The 16,667-nt window shown below is 45.9% G+C and overlaps 2 protein-coding genes and 1 long non-coding RNA gene across 3 annotated transcripts in view; 1 reads left to right on the forward strand and 2 right to left on the reverse strand.

Moving 5' to 3' along the window:
• Positions 1 to 7,705, forward strand: part of LOC142047688 (uncharacterized) — a 20,503-nt gene extending 12,798 nt beyond the window's left edge. The window contains exons 2-3 of the long non-coding RNA XR_012656964.1: positions 6,019 to 6,155; positions 6,309 to 7,705. This is a non-coding gene — a long non-coding RNA (uncharacterized LOC142047688). The remainder of the gene's footprint in view (positions 1 to 6,018; positions 6,156 to 6,308) is intronic.
• Positions 1 to 16,667, reverse strand: part of LOC116832036 (uncharacterized) — a 524,829-nt gene that overhangs the window by 504,989 nt on the left and 3,173 nt on the right. The gene's annotated exons all lie outside the window — the stretch shown is intronic.
• Positions 1 to 16,667, reverse strand: part of LOC116827151 (uncharacterized) — a 75,488-nt gene that overhangs the window by 24,636 nt on the left and 34,185 nt on the right. Inside the window, exons 5-6 of the mRNA XM_075072077.1 lie at positions 14,453 to 14,566; positions 11,955 to 12,975 (exon numbers count right to left, since the gene is read on the reverse strand). Of these exons, the coding sequence (XP_074928178.1) occupies positions 11,955 to 12,975; positions 14,453 to 14,566 (1,135 nt within the window). The remainder of the gene's footprint in view (positions 1 to 11,954; positions 12,976 to 14,452; positions 14,567 to 16,667) is intronic.

Genomic DNA, 16,667 nt, shown 5'->3' on the forward strand with positions numbered 1-16,667 from the left:
GCCATGCCATCATCTGGAGCGCTGGCCCAGGAGGCGACTACAGGATGACAGATGAGGATAGCAGTGCATAACTGTACCAATCTAGCCTGCCGTAAAAGCAAGGCATAGAGATGGCCAGCTGGTGTAGTGTCTAGGCAGCATTCACATCATGCCTGCACATCCAGTATGAACATAACCGAGTTGACATTGAAAAAAAGGGCAAGCAAAGATTTTTTTTTCCCTTTGCTTCACCAGGTTGGGGCGTGATGATCATAGTATTCTGAACTTCCGCAATCCTATTTGACTTTCGAGTGCTTTGGGGCTCAGCCTCAGGATTCAAATGTTTTTTGGAGAGTGTGGGTGAACTGTGGATAACTACAGTCATCAGAATCGCCCTTGGGCCTTCCATGATCATGACATTGATTCTTCGTCTCTAAGTACGTTGTCTCATGCTCCTTAGAAGTTTGTCAACGCAGCCACTGATGTTGAGCCCCTGGTTGTGGCCTCTGTCCATACATGGCGTTGGAGCTTTTTCCAATAATGTTTGGCATTATTCGTCTATTGGAACGGAGTTATGATAGATACAGATTCATCACACTCCTACACTCCAGATCAAGATTCAGTTCATGCTGCGCCATAGTGGTCCACACTCGTAGCTTTTTTTCAATTCTGAGGTACTGCACTGGTCACTACTGTGCTGATAATGCTGCACATGCTGGGTAAAACAGGAAATGAAATTCAAAGTTCGCAGGGCTTTTCCTGTCGTACTGCTAGTACAGCTCAACCAGTTCAGGTTGCTTTCAGACAGTCATTCAATGGTGCACTGTAGGATAGCTCCCGGAGGCCAATACAATCGAATTGTGGCCCAACACTAACCCTAATCCACCCGTCAGGCGGAGGAGCGTTACTCATAGTGATATAACGCAGCCTTTTATTCCCTAACCTTGGTTCCTTACAATTCAGTGTACATGATGTCAGGTAAGGACTTTCACTTTTCATCACGCTTTACTTTGCTATATTCGAGAACCATAGTTGGTCATGACAGCCGAAGTACTCAGACCCTGGTTCTCTGGTTGCAAAAACTTCAGACATGGCCTGACTACTGAAGAGCACTTCCAGGCTTCCTTAAGAGGGATAGATTAATTAGCCCAGAAAGTGTGAGGTGCGATCTGTCACTCCCATCCTCAGTATCATATTGGCTTAAAGCGAAACGGCTCTTAGTACATGAGCAGAGGCTCATAGGGTGACAGATGCAGGGATTTAGGAATGGTATTAACGGGTGAAATTCAAAACTAGAGAATAGCTGCAGGTATACTACATCCTCGCTGTTGAATACAGACCTGGTTCACTCTGAACTTAGCGTTTAGGAGGGATAGTAATCAGACAGTAAGAGATACTTGCACTTACGAAAGAGGATATTGAAATGCGAAAGAGCTAAGTGGTAAAGATAGTATGAAAGGAAGAATTATATGACAAGCTTAAAAACGAATAGGTAGATGACAGTCTGCTAACGAAGGTAAGTGTGAACCAGAAACATATTAATCATGCACAAAACAGCAGTCACCCAATGAAATTGAATAGGAAGCAGGTTTTTTATAAAAAAGGACATACTCATCAGCACACACATAAAGTCAACTCCGTGCGAACTCTCGACCAAGGGAAAGTACTGTGAAACCCAAAAACCTATAACAAGATAAAAAAAGAAACTTAGATAACTTGCGCTGACAGAATAGGTCACAATCAGTGCGCGCATGTAGCTAGATATGGCCGCAGCGGAGAGCACACACCCAGCTCTGATGTCTCTAGTCTGTTGCCGAAAGGCTGGTGAGATGAGGCATACTAGGGAACCTGGATCACTGGATGAATTACGTTTGGTTGCATTTCCCTCCCTGAAGCAACCTGGTCCTGACCACAGTTGGAAGACGAGGATATCGGGCTTAAATTATGGGACAGGGCTCTCGGTGCCAAGACCAGTTCTCCCATGCTCTAGGCACTTCCCACCTTGCGCACCCCCACAGCCGTGGTCTGGCAGCTCCCCCGGCCATCCCCCTCTCCCTGAGGTGCCCCCGCAGCGCAGCTGCCCTAGCTCACCTCTCATCCGCCCCATCGCCTCCTCCGAGCAGACTCAGGCGCCGCTCTAATCGCCTCCAGGCTTCGCGGAGCCCAAAACAGCTGATTGGTACTGACCGAAGCTACGGCGAGAGCAGGGAAAGTGGAGCACGCAACCAGCGCGCATGGACAATGCGTAAAAAAAAAGCGAAAAAGGAGGTACCAAATAAGGCAAGGACGCTTTTGGCACAACGGCCCCTAGGCTGAAAATCGATATTGTCTATGGGGATTAGGTTAGTGTGCCACAATCGACGTATATTTGGCTCTCCGAGCGCGTATTCCTTGCTAGTGCACCTATTCGGACTGTGCGAGTCGTGGCAGAATTCAACTATGACATCGATGCAACTGTCCAGGTAGACAGAAAAGCCCTGCAAAATTTTGAATATCAATTTCCTGTTTGCCTCAGCGTGGAGCGTCTGAACTCAAGCACGGTTGGCGATGCACGTTCCCATAAATCCAAAAAAGAGCTCCAGCATGGACCGTACGGGAGATATACTGGAATCGGATGTGCTGTATGGGGAAACAAATCTTGCTTCTATGCGACATGCATCCTGCATAAATACAAGATGGACGTAAGTGATTACAAGTATTCCTGAAAAAATCTCCAGGCTATGATAGACAGAATGCCCAAGCTACAGTGCTGTGGACAAGGCGTAACGGAATAGGCAATGAGAGCTCAATTGACGCTCCACGCGAGGGAGGTGAGGGCTAATTGACTGTACTGAGGTCCAGCAGCTCCCCTCGCAGCTCCGTCAAGGTCTTTGATCTGGCGTGAGATCGCAGTGTCCGTTTCTAGGGTCAGAAGCATTGATCCCAGGCTGTGGTTCAATTGTCGCGTTCGGGATGGTAGGTAACTATCTCTGATCAATTATACCTCCCCTCCCCCCCACAGTGTAAAGAAAAGTGAGGAGGAAAATCGTTTCTGTGACTGTTTTGTCAATGTCACACAGATATACTGTCTACTGGCTGGGTATTTACTGCATGCTTGCATAGATAAGCACGGCAGTGCTGTGGCAGACTCGATCAGCACATCCCTCTACCGCCTTCCACGCGCCACTGGTGCTCAGTATGGTACAGTAACAGAGAGATGGACTGATTGCGTCCTCATTATCCTGTGAGTGCTCCTGGGCTGGCCTCCGTGAAGTTGCGCTGGGGGCTCACCTGTGAGGAAAGATCAGCGTAGGGAGCCACACGCCAGTCATTTCGAGCACAATGGTACAAGAACAACTTGGTAAAAGCTGTGCTCATCATAGCATACTGGGGTGACCTCCATCAGTCCCCCTCTCATGTCTAAAGAAAAGATTCTGTACGCCTGGACTGTCAGTAGCCAGCGGGAGGCTGGGCTCCTCTCCCACTGCACCGTTTAAAGTCCTGGCTGGACTGATATAAGCAGCTGAGGCGTGCCATCTCGCCTCAATTTTTATCTCATCAAAAAGTCAGATGGGTAGTTCTTCATTCCCTGGCCTAATTCTTTAATCACTGTCCATACATACAGGGGAGGACACGCAACTGTAGCCCAGAGGGTTGGGGGAGGAGGGAAGCAATGGGTGGGGTTGTTGCAGGGGCTGCTCCTCTGAACAATGGCATCAGCTCATCATTTCTGCAGACTGACACGGAGCAGCTGTGCTCTCTGGTTCTCTTCTACACTCTTGCCCCATATTTACCTAGGCAGGACTGACTCTATTTTAGATAAGAAACATAGAAGGAGCGAGGCAATGACCTGGGAGTCATTCCCCATTTTTCTTTCATCGGCCAACCTCAAGCGAAAGCCAGCCAGGAGCATCCCATGACAGCAGCAGCATGGTACAGAACTACTGATAACCATCAGTCTATTGCCAATGTTACAAATTGTTATGGCAAACAGTACAATGAGATGGTACCCAGATCTCTGCTACACTTGAAAAGGCAAAATGACTGCTCGCTCTAGGCACTGCAGTACCGCGTCCTGTCAGCAGCATCCAGTACACATATGGTGACAGGACAAAAGGCAAAAAGGCTCCATGGTTGCCATGCTATGCGCATACTGCGGGCAATCCAGGGAAAAAGGGCACGAAATGATTGTCTGCCGTTGCTTTCACGGAGGAAGGATTGAGTGACGACATTTACCCAGAATCACCCGCAACACTGTTTTTGCACCACCATCATGCATTGGGATCTCAACCCAGAATTCCAATGGGCAGGGGAGACTGCGGGAACTATGGGATAGCTATGAGCTAGCTACCCACAGTGCAACGCTCCAGAAATCGACACTGGCCTCAGTACATGGACACACACCGCTGAATTATTATGCTTTGTGTGGCCGCGTGCACTCCACTTTATTCAATCTGTTTTACAAAACCGGTTTATGGAAAATCGGACTAATTCTGTAGTGTAGACATACCCTGAGTATGCGCATCTTCCATGTTGGGTGTGGATACGGTTTAGAACTGTCCCTATGCACCATGGGAAGGAGAAGCCCGGCACTTGCATGGTTGAGTTGTTGATTAGATTTTTGTGTCATATGTCGGCAGCCACCCAGGCTTCAAACCATCTGCTGTGAACGTCCTTATCTTCCGCAAGGAGGGCTGTGGTGTGAGACCAGAAGGATTTTCTTGACTGGGTGGTATTTGCTATGATCTTTGTGTACTCCTTTGGAACACTGGGGATCTTTATGTACTTCCTTGGAAACTGGGGGAGGAGATGACAACCTGCTTGCTGTCTCCTTGGCTACATGCGTAAGCACAACGAACATCATCAAACTGGCGACCAGATACCCTGAAAAAGCCTCTGGTCAGCAAAACAATGGCCCCAAAAAAAAGACATTGTTAGTTTGACCAGGTCTATTTTCCATAAATCCATGTTGATTGCTATTATTTTTATTATCCTCCTTTCTTTATTAATCAAGTCCAGTGTGACAGATATGACAATTTATTTCAATATCTCTGTGAGATCTTACTGTATTAAGTCCATGTATTGTTGTGGGCTAGGGATTATATGTAACTCCATGGGAGAGGGAAACCACAGCCTCCCAGGAACCAAGAACAGTGGTGGGAGTGATTAGGCAAATTCAATCAGGTTGTAACACCTCCAGAGAGGTGCCTCTCCACTACCTGTAGAGGCTCAACTATAATGTTTCAGACTGGATTCTCCAGAGTTCAACAGACAAAGAAAGGACTTTTGGAAAAATACCCTGAGTTTAAACTGACTCAGGGCCTTGTTTCAGCTCTTCAGACCTTCTGTCCAAGAAATGGGGGAGCTTTCACCCTGAAAATAAATGTGCTTGCTTAGGAAGAGCAGTGTGGGAATTTATAGCTATGGGCAATTATGCTGTTTGTAGCCTCTGGAAAGAGAAAGAGCAGAGCAGAGCAGAGATGCTAGTCTGTTTAGGCAGTCTGGTTTTCTGGGGATAGTACATTGAAGCCAGGGAACTGTGCAGCCTGGAAAACCCCCAGTCAGGAAGGAGAGAAGTGGGTCTCTGCCCAAGAGAAGCAACAGCTGGGAGCCAGAAGTCTAGAATGTAAATGCAGTTGTCCTGAACGGTGACATCCCATATCAGCTGTTCCATTATCTTGGCCAGGATTGATGTTAGGCTGACAGACCTACAATTCATCCTGTTTATCCTTTTTTAAATATTAGTAGAGTATTAGCTTTCTCCCAGTCCTCTGAAATTACCCAGTGTACCAAGACTTATTCAAACTAGGGTTTAGAGAGAAACGTTTCTTTTCCCTCCGTGGATGATGTAAACAACTAACCAACGCAGTGGACATAGTGAAATTTGCACTTGAATACATCATTTTAAATTTGACTTCAGTGGAAATTTAAGCTTAAAATGTTCTTTGTGTGGAGATCAGTGTTAGCGAAGTTCACATTCTCAAACGTTAATCCAAAGCAACAGATTCAGACAAATCTTTGTGCACAGTTTTCCAACATTCTCCATTTTGTTCCAGCCAGGGTTGATAAAGCTTGTCAGCTCTTCTGCGTGCAGACACAGATAGGGAGGATGGACCAGTGATTAGGGGCATTCAGCAAGGACATTCACCCCCATGGAGGAAGGAGTCCACAACTCATGGGAGTCATCGATGTACAAGGTGAACAGAGATGACATTGTGCAGTTAAATGAACTATTAAGAAGGGACGGTGGAGGATGGGGCGTAATGGAGTAGGAACCGAGCTGGGCTTGCATAAATCTAAAAAACTGGCAAGGGCTTACATCTGTTTCTTTTCTGAAAACCTCTCGACAGCTCAACACCACCTGTCTAGAGGACCCAGAGGCCCTGGACAGTGTTGCCTCAGACAGCGAAGATGAGTTGGGCCCAACTTGTTTTTGCTCAATGCTGGTACAAGTCATTGACAAGAACACCGAGGATGATGGCCATATGGATTTAAGGAGGACCCTTAGCATAGAACTAACTGACCTAGTGTCACATTGTGAGCATAAAAAGTCACGCGCTCTATTGTACGTGTTATTGTTTATGCTGTCCTTAATTACTGCCTTAGGGAGGAGCTTTTGGAAGACTGTGATGCCAACAGCACCATGACTATGTGATTTGGACTTCAGAGGATATAAACTGCAAGCTCCGGGACCTGTGTGCTAACTTGTGTTTGGAAAGCTAATTAAATAGGTTATGCTATGCAATGTCTGTGCTTAAATAAGAAAATTTAGCACAAGGGGTGACCTTGGTAAATGCTGTTCAAAGTGCTTGAGATCCTGACAGTATTTTAAAGAAAATTACCAAACCAGAGGATACCTGCTTAGTGCATTATATCAACTGTCTGGTCCACACACAAAGTTACAGAACCCTTCTTAGGAAAAAAAACTATTTGTAAGAAATCTAAAAGGATTAAGTTACAGAATGGTGAGGGGACAAACATGCGATATAAATCTTGGTAGCTGTAAATAAAAAAAGTATCTATTGAAAAGGACTTTGTGACTATCTGTGTTTCTATTAGAAGGTCTGTGTGGCCCTTAAATAAGCTAAAAGTTTTGATGGAGCATCTTGATTTGTTTTCAAGGGGCTGTATGTCTTTTAAATCAAATTAGTTTCTGAGAACCCAGCTATTATGTCTTTGTGTAAAGAGACCTATTTACAGCAAAAAGTTGAAATGTGTGTAGTAGACTCCTGGGGGGGAGGAAGGACACAAAAACAATGTGTTTATAATAAAGCAATAAATAAATTTTAAAAAGCTCCTATATTCTATATAAAACAGGGACGTTTGAGATGTGTTTGAGTACAATAGAGCTGCCTTACCCTGTTGAGCTGATGATTTAACCACATTCCCACTGAAATAGCAGGGGTGACTCTCTTGCCTTCAATGATTCTGTAGATCTAGGTCTAGATGTGATTATCCACCCTTGTTTCCATCAGACTTATAGCTATTAGTGATCAGTAATGATGTTTGATGGGTGTACACACACAGTAAGGGAGGCAGGTGAGTGAGGATGGTGAGCTCTAATTAATATAAAATGAAATAAAACCTCAGGATTTCGCAGAATGCTATTGGACAGTTTAAATAAAACCCCAGGAGTTGGTTGAACACTATGGGTCAGTCTTTCTAGCAACTTAAAGTCATTAAAAGTTTAAAATAATATATTTACAAAAATAAACAAGGGTCTAACCCAAAACTGAAATGTTTCAAAAGTTCACAAACCTCCACCATACTTTTATAAAATAAGCATTTGCTGTGAGAACAATCAAACATTTAAAAACTGTGGGTATTTGTAGGGTGTTTACTATGGTTATTTCAAAACAAACCAACAACTTTAAGCATGAAACAAATATGTTTAAAATAAAATTTAAAAAAACAACCTGACATGAACTGTGATCATATAGATCATGGCTGCAACCAGGGTCCTCTGGTTGCACCAGGTCTTGTACAGAAGAGGTCAAGTGGGGTGTCTATGGAAAGGTTGTAGTTTGCTGGTTATGATTATGCTGTCTATATGTGTGTATCATTTTTATATTTGAAGTTATGAATATTGGCTATGTACTTGTATCTCAATGTGTTTGATTCTAAGAGTAGCCTCAGTGAAGCATTTGGTCAGCTTCTTTAGAAAGGACTATTCTCACTAAGTGCCCAATCAAGAAACACTTAACTGACAATGGACTTTGGGAGACACCAATCCACATCTGAGCTTTCCTGGGAACATTCAAACTAACATGTAAACAATGGCATCAGCCTGCAAAAAGCTGAATAATTTACAGATATGTGACTTGCCCAGGTGGCTACAAACTTCATCTTGTTGCTGTGACTTCGCACAGAACAAAGGGGTTTCTGCCCACAAGAAAGAGAGGCTTCCAGGGCCTTTTATATTCTATTTTGTCTTCAGCTGGCTTAAGAGAGTGCCTCTCCACCCTAAAGAAATGCCTGAAAGAAACTGGAACAAAGGACAGTAACTACGGGGGTGTGAGTGACTGCTGGACTCAGACTAGGAAGGAGTCAAGTCTGTGAAAGAAGTTTATTGGAACATCTCTGGGATGAGATTTCATCTGTAAATAGTTTCTTAATGTATTAGGCTTAGACTTGCGTGGTTTTGTTTCATTTTGTTTGGTAACTTACCTTGTTCTGTCTGTTACTACTTAGAATCATTTAAATCCTACTTGTTCTACTTAATAAAATCACTTTTTGCTTATTAATTAACTCAAGAGTAAGTAAGTAATACCGGGGGAGCAAACAGCTGTGCATAGCTCTCTATCAGTGTTAAAGAGGATGGACAATTTAGGAGTTTACTCTGCATAAACTTTATACAAAGTAAAATGGATTCATTTGGGGTTTGGATCCCATTGGGAGCAAGAGACAGGAGTACTTCTTAATCTGTTTTCAGTTAAATCTGCAGCTTTGGGGCACGTGGGTCAGACCCTGGGTCTGTGTTGCAGCAGACTAGTGTATCTGACTCAACAAGACAGAGTTCTGAAGTGCCAAACTGGCAGAGAAAATGGGCTCAGAGGTAGTCTCAGCACATCGAGTGACAGTGCCAAGGGGGTCTCTGTGTCTGAACCCATCACACAGCCCCTAACCAAGCCTCAACCAGCCAGAGTAGGTGGCTACCCAGCCTCCTTTGAAAACCTGCAGTAAAGGGCTTCCACAACCTCCCGAGGCCTGTTACATTGTCCTACTGTTCACATCCTGGAGTGGGAACCAGACAACATCCCCTCCTCTACTGGCTTCAGCTAACTCCCAAGCATCCTGCAGCCAGAGGTTCCCCTCTCTGTCACTGCCTCCTTACTGTGCCAGTTTCCTCCTTGTGATTACCTACCCCTTCCCTAACTTTCTACTCCAATGGTCTGCCTAACGAGAGTCCGGCTCACCTAGCCAGTATAACTCCACCCTACCAGCATTGTGAGACCAAGAAGGCAAGCTGTACACAAGGGGGCCAACTCCCCTCCCAGTCACCCTGGTGTAAATCAGGTATGAATCCACTGGGAGTCACTGGGGCAGGTTCTCATCACTGACCCGGGTATAAATCAGGCGTAATCCCACTGGAGTCACAGGGTTGGTTCCCATCTCACTGACAACGGTGTAAATCAGGTGTAACCCCACTGGAGTCACCTGGACTGGTTTCCTGTCAGTGTAAATTAGGAGTAACCCAGCAGGAGTCACTGGAGCCACTCCACCGAGTGAGGGAAGAAACAGACATGATGCTTTTACCCAATTATGGGAAGTTTGCCAGGTCGCAGTGGCTTATGGGGGAGTGTCCTGGATGTATTGGGGGCACATCCAGTTTTTCACATGTGTTGAAACTGTATCACTGCATAAAGCAGAGGTCACTCTGTGTTCACAAAGGCAAACAGCCAGTGGAGCAAATGCTCCAGGTGATGAACAGTGTTTAAATAGATTTCAGAGTAGCAGCCGTGTTAGTCTGTATCCACAAAAAGAACAGGAGTACTTGTGGCACCTTAGAGACTAGCAAATTTATTTCGGCATAAGCTTTCATGGGATACTTCCACCTTTTCATGTACTCTGTATGTATAAATATCTCCTGTCTGTGTGTTCCATTCTATGCATCCAAAGAAGTGACCTGTAGCCCACAAAAGCTTATGCTGAAATAAATTTGTTAGTCTCTAAGGTGCCACAAGTACTCCTGTTCTTTTAGTGTTTAAATAAAGAGAAAAGCTAATAAGCCAATGCTATCAGACCTGCTCTTCTGCCCAGTGCGAATGTTCACGATGCTAGTTCAGGGCTTCATGTTAAACTCACCCAGATGCTGCAAAATTCCTCTGGGAAATATGCTCAAACCACTGTTCAGTCAGAAGGCAGCAGTTGCAACACCAGTGCCACATTGAGGGGAAAAAATAGTGCAATTTTGAACGAGTATTTTACAAGACGCAAACATGTTGCCACCAGTGTCCAGGCTTTTTTATTTTGAAAATACAGTCAGCTTTCCACTAAGTTGTGTGCTGCGCAGCTGTACCCACAATTCTACAGCAGTTAATCACAAGCAGAGAGAAAGAAGCTGCATTTTGCTATCATCTGCTATTTTTCTCTCTCCCAACTGTGTGTGCATTTGTTTTGTCATAAAAAGAAACAGTATCAGTTCGTGGCAACAGCTACTCAGAGGCTACAACTAACTTTGGGCCATAATACTAGAACTAAAAGTTTGTTCTAAAGAAGAATCTACTCAGTCTAGGGGATTGGGAATGAGGGAAACTGTCCATATAAGGTTTTACTTCACCTTTACATATCAAATGCTTTAAAGGTCAAGATTTTCAAAACTGCCTGAAGGTTCTAGAGACCCAACTCTTATTAAATTAAATGGGACTGGGGCATCCAAATACTCGTGTGGCTTTGAAACTCCCATCCGGCACTTCCTTTTTACAATTCATAGAGCTTAAGGCCAGAAGGGGCCATTCTGATCATCAAGTCTGACTTCTGGCATAACACAGACTATAGAGTCTAACCCAACAATTCCTGCCAATACCTTCTGATTGAGCCAGAAATCTTTTAGAAAAAGAGACACTTGATGTAAAGACTCCGGCTGATGGAGAATCCACTACATGCCTTGTTACATTGTTCTTCCAATGACTAATAGTTTGTGTGTGCTTTAATAAAAGGATTAAATGCATTTTGTGATGGTCGTTACAATAGGTGTCTCCAGTTCTGACTTTAAGCAAACCAAAATTAAGCATTTAATGCTGTAACAGTAATACTGGGGTTCTATTAACCCCTTCAAGCCAATGCCAACATGACACAAAACCCACTCCTAGCAATGCAGGATCTTTAGAGTTACAAGCACAATCTGTGGGGTTTGTAAACTCTTCTAGTTGAACCTGTAGGATTCAAGTAACTTGGGAAAGTATGTTTTTACATACTATTTTTCTTAAAATAATAAAAAAACCCAAGAAATTCCCATTTAAAACGTTGTTACGGTAGTTACTTTTGTGAATACGGTCCACTAATTGAAAACATAATGGTCAGAACTTGTTTGTTCTAGTCAAGAAAGTTAGTTAAGGCATAGAAAACAGCTCTGGCCCTGCAATGCAGCATCAACCCAAAGAGTTAAAAATTACGAGTCAGGCCCCTCACCCCCTCAAAAACTCGGGAGATTTGAAACAACAATACATTTGTGGTTCCTTTTTTTCCTTTGACTTCTGGTTTGTGAGCCTTCAAGAGTCATATTTTCTGGATTTTCTCCACAACCATAAGGGTTAGGACTCACTTTTTCTTTCTTTCTTTTTTCCCCTCTTTAAGTGAAAGTAGAGATTCTTGTGCAATGAATACAGGACTCTGTGAGCTAGAGGTGTTTATAAGAGAAACACCAAATATCAGTAGAACTGGTGACTCCAGGCAATGAGATCTCATGGAGGTTTCTTTTCTGCCTCCTCTCAGTCAATCAGCTGAAGGGGGCAGCTGTTGCCCTGTGGCCTTGGGGCTGTGCCAAGTACTGTGGCTAGTAGATGGGTGCATCCTTGCCCAGGTGAGTCCTCTGGTGACGGGTGAGCGTGGAGCTCTCCCCGAAGCTCTTCCCACACTGGGCACACTGGAAGGGCCTGTCGCCCGTGTGGGTTCGATGGTGCCGCAGCAGGTCTGAGCTCTCGCTGAAGCGCTTCCCGCACTCAGTGCACTTGTAGGGCCGCTCACCCGTGTGCAGGGTGCGGTGCTTCACAAGGTAGGAGCTGAGGCTGAAGCTCTTGCCGCAGTCGGCACAGCGGTAGGGCTTCTCTGCCGTGTGGGTACGCTGGTGCCGCACGAAGGTGGAGCTGTCGATGAAGCCCTTCCCACAGGCAGGGCACTTGTAGGGGCGCTCGCCGCGGTGGATGCGGTTGTGTGTGATGAGATAGGAGCTGACACTGAAGCTCTTGCCGCAGTCAGGGCAGGTGTAGGGCTTCTCGCCAGTGTGGGTGCGCTGGTGGATGATGAAGGTGGAGTTCTGGCTGAAGCTCCTCCCACAGTCCAGGCACTTGTAGGGTGTCTCCCCAGTGTGCAGCCGGTGGTGGGTCAGCAGCGTGGAGCTCTGGCTGAAGCTCCTCCCACAGTCGGGGCAGGTGTAGGGCTTCTCGCCCGTGTGGGTGCGCTGGTGGCTGATCAGCGTGGAGCTCTGGCTGAAGCAGCGCCCGCACTCGGAGCACTGGTAGGGCTTCTCACCTGTGTGGATGCGCTGGTGGATGATGAGATGCGAGCGCCGGGAGAAGTGCTTCCCGCATTCAGCACAGAAGTTTTGCTTCCTGCCCACCTGCAGGGCCTGCTGGGCATCTCCGAGCTCCTGGTAGCTGCCTTCCCAGGGACTGGGCACAGCTAGTTTCTCCACTTGCTGCTCTTCTGACTTGTCCTCACTCTCACAGGCCTCTCCCTCGTCAAGGCTTTGGGAAACGTTCTCTTCACATCCTCCTGCTACCGACCTGGGCAGTTCCACTGGCTCAGGACCTTCCTGCTGAAGGTTCTCCTCATTCTCACTCACCATCCCGTCACCTGCTGCGTCAGAGAGAGAATCCAGACAGGTGTCAGTCCCTGTGCCATGGGGAAGGAAACTCAGAAGGAGGAACAGAAAAGAAGGGAAAACAAATCAAAACAACTAAACACCAGGAACTAAATCCCCCCCACCCCTCCCTTGAGGCGAGAGAAGAGGGAGTCAATTGGCTTCCACATCCCACCCGAACACTCAGAGGGGAGAGAGCTGGGTGGGAATGCTGATTTTCAATAAGTCTTGGAGCACTGGAGAAGTTCCAGAAGATGAGAAGAAAGATAATGGTAGTAGTGTTGATGTAATATATTTAAAACTTCTGTAAGGTGTTTGACTTGATACACTCAACATTTTGATTAAAAAACTAGAACAGTATAAAATTAACATGGCACACATTAAATGGGTTAAAATCTAGCTAACTGATAGGTCTCAAAATGTAATTGTAAACAGGGAATCCTCATCAAGTGGCTGTGTTTCCAGTGAGGTCCCGCAGGGATCAGTTCTTGGGCCTGCACTATTAATTTTTATCAATGACCTGGAGGAAACCATAAAGAAATCACTACCAATGTTTGTAGACACAAAAACTGGGGGAGTGGAAATGAAGAAGAGAACAGGTCACTGATAGAAAGAGATCTGAACTGGATCATAAACTGGGTGCAAGCAGACAATAAATAAATGTAACTGTATCCATCCAGAATCAAAGAATGCAGGTCATACTTACGGGATGGGGGCTCTATTCTGGGAGCAGTGACTCTAAAAAAGTCTAAAAGGGGTGGAGGTGAATTTGAGCTTCCAGTGTGATGCTGTGGCCAAAAGGGATGCATAAACACAGATATCTCAAGCAGGAACAGAGGTTATTTTACCTCTGTATTTGGAACTGTTGCCACCACTGCTGGAATTTTGTGTCCAGTTCTGGTGCCCTCAATTCAAGAAGGAGGTAGATAAATAGGAGAGGAGTAAAAGAACAGTCACAAGAATGAGGGATAAAGAATTAGAAAACCTGCCTTATAATGACAGACTCAAGGAGCTCAGTCTATTTAGCTTAACAAAGGGAAGGTGAAGGGGTAACTAAATCGCAGTCTATAATTACCTATATGGGGAGCAAATGTTTGCTAGTGAAAGGTCTAACATGATCCAATGGCTGGAAGTTGAAGCTAGACAAATTCAGACAGGAAATAAGGCACACATTTTTACTGGTGACAGTAATTAACCACTGGAACAACTTACCAAGGTCTGTGGTGGATTCTCTATCACTGACAATGTTTACATCAGGACTGGATGTTTTTCTAACAGATCTGCTCTAGGAACTATCTAGCCTGTGTTATACAAGAGGTGAGACTAGATGATCACAGTGGTCCCTTCTCACCTTGGAATTTATGTAGCTAAGAGGAACGATGTCTGCCATGAGGATCCAACCCATGTTGTTTGTCCTGAATGAGATGAGAGAGAACCTGGGGAGCTCGCGGGACTGTTGTGGAAATCTCTCACCTGTGCTAGCATCACTTGGGATCTCCTCTTCCAAGGAGACCTGGAGATCCAGGACACATGGCTTTTCCTCTTGCTCCATCCAAGGGATCCTTTGAGGTTTAGGAAACTGAAACCCTGTTCATGGGAAGGACAATGGGTGAAGGTTCATTACATATTTCTGAGGAGCCACTCAAAAAAGGTTTCTTGAAATGTAACCCATTCTTCTCATCATTGTGCTGATGCAGGAATGTTTCATCCCGAAACAGGGACAAATGTTTACCAAGACCATAGCAAGAGTCACACCTGGGGTGTTTGTGCTATCAGACACAATTCCAGTAGGGAACAAAAGTGCAAAGACAAAGAAGAAATAGCAACCTAATAAGTTAGCATCATAACCTGAGTCTGGACAAAGCTATCCAGCTTGGTGCTGATGCGGTCCCATCACTGCAGCATCCGAGTGCCTCATACTCTGGCAAGGTCTTCTGGCCCTGCAGTTTGGACTATGGGGCTGTGAACTGGAGAGGAGCAGTTTTAATGAACTGGTCACTTCATATATGTGACTAAATGGGAACTGAAAATACTGCAGCTTGCCCACGGACACGCTTGGCCAGGAGAGAATCCAGATCTCCTGAGACCCACTCCACAGGCAATTTTTGTCTTCTCTCATGTGCTCAGATATGGATAATGAGCCAGTGTCTCTTTGAAATAATTAGCCACGCCTCAAAGAGCACTGAGCATCAGTGATTTAGGCCCTGCAATAAGCGCTAAGAGTGACTTGAAGTATTCATCAACTTTATAATGAACTCTCTGACCACTTAAGTTTTGCCCTTGGAAACCCAGCCACCTTGATTACATTGGCCTCATTAGCACTACAAAAGTGATTCTCCCTTGATATTCACCTCTTCTTGTCAACTGTTGAGACTAGCCCACTTCCACCTTAATTGAATTGGCTCATTAGCACTGATCCCCAACTTGAAAAGATGGGTGTTGCCTTACCATGTGCTGTGTATTTATACCTGCCTCCGTATTTTCCACTCCATGCATCTGATGATGCAGGTTTTAGCCCACAAAAGCTTATACCCAAATAAATTTGTTAGTCTCTAAGGTGCCACAAGGCATAAGTACTTGCTGAATATGCTGTAAAAAGATCTAACTGGAAAGATGTCATCTGCACAGAAATGCATTTGAATCATCAAATTACATTAATAAATTCATAGATTTTAAGGCCAGAAGGAAACATTATAACCATCTGATGTGCTCTGCGCAACGAGAATACTATCCACTGATTCCTGCATCAGGCTGGTATCTTCTGGCCATGCTCTAGTTTTTCGATAGACCCCCAATCCTGATGGAGAGACACCATGTGATGGAGAAACCACCACATCCCTAGTTTCAAGGGTTAATTTCCCTCAGTATTAAATATGTGCGCCTCATTTCAGGTTCAGATTCCAGGCACTGGCTCTTGTTATACCCGTATCAGTTAAATTAAAAAGCCCACGAAGTATTGTACCTGCATGGAAGGAAGGGGTCTGAATGTAGCTGTAAGTAGCTGGGACAGGGTCTGTCATTTACTGCAAGTTTGCTCAAAACAGTTGGTCCCTGGCCTGGCTCTAGGTCAAGAGTCTCAAGCATGCAGCCCGCAAGGTTATTTTCTGCGACCCATGAACTCCTCGTGGCCCCCCCGCCCTCTCCCAGCGTTTACTTAAAGCGGCTATAGCTTGGCGCACACCGGGGGGCAGGGCAGGGTCCCTGCCTGCCTACCCTGACCCCGCACCTCCCGGAAGCAGAAACAACATGAGGCAGGAGAGGCGCAGGGGTGTCTGTTGATGTTGCTTCAGGCACCGCCCCCAGCAGCTCCCATTGGCCACGATTCCCCATTCCTGGCCAATGGGAGCTGCTGGGGGCGGTGCCTGAAGCAACAGCAACACACACCCCTGCACCTCTCCTCCCCCATGGTCCAGATGCTTCCATGCAGGGGCAGGGGCAGGGCTACCGCCTGCCCCCTGAACCTCTCCTGCAGTCAAATCCCCTGCCGCACCCCAACCCACTGTCCTGAGCCCCCTGCCGCACCCGTCCTGGACCCCAATCCTCTGCCCTGACCCCCGCCCCCTCACCCCTCCTGCACCCCACACCCCAACCCACTGCCCTGACCCCATGCTGCACCCCTCCTGCACCCCGATCCCCAGCCCTGACCCCCTGCCGCACCCCTCACTCCTCCTGCACCCCACACCCTAAC

This window comes from Chelonoidis abingdonii, chromosome 13 (assembly GCF_003597395.2).
Source record: "Chelonoidis abingdonii isolate Lonesome George chromosome 13, CheloAbing_2.0, whole genome shotgun sequence".
NCBI classification, from domain to species: Eukaryota; Metazoa; Chordata; order Testudines; family Testudinidae; genus Chelonoidis; species Chelonoidis abingdonii.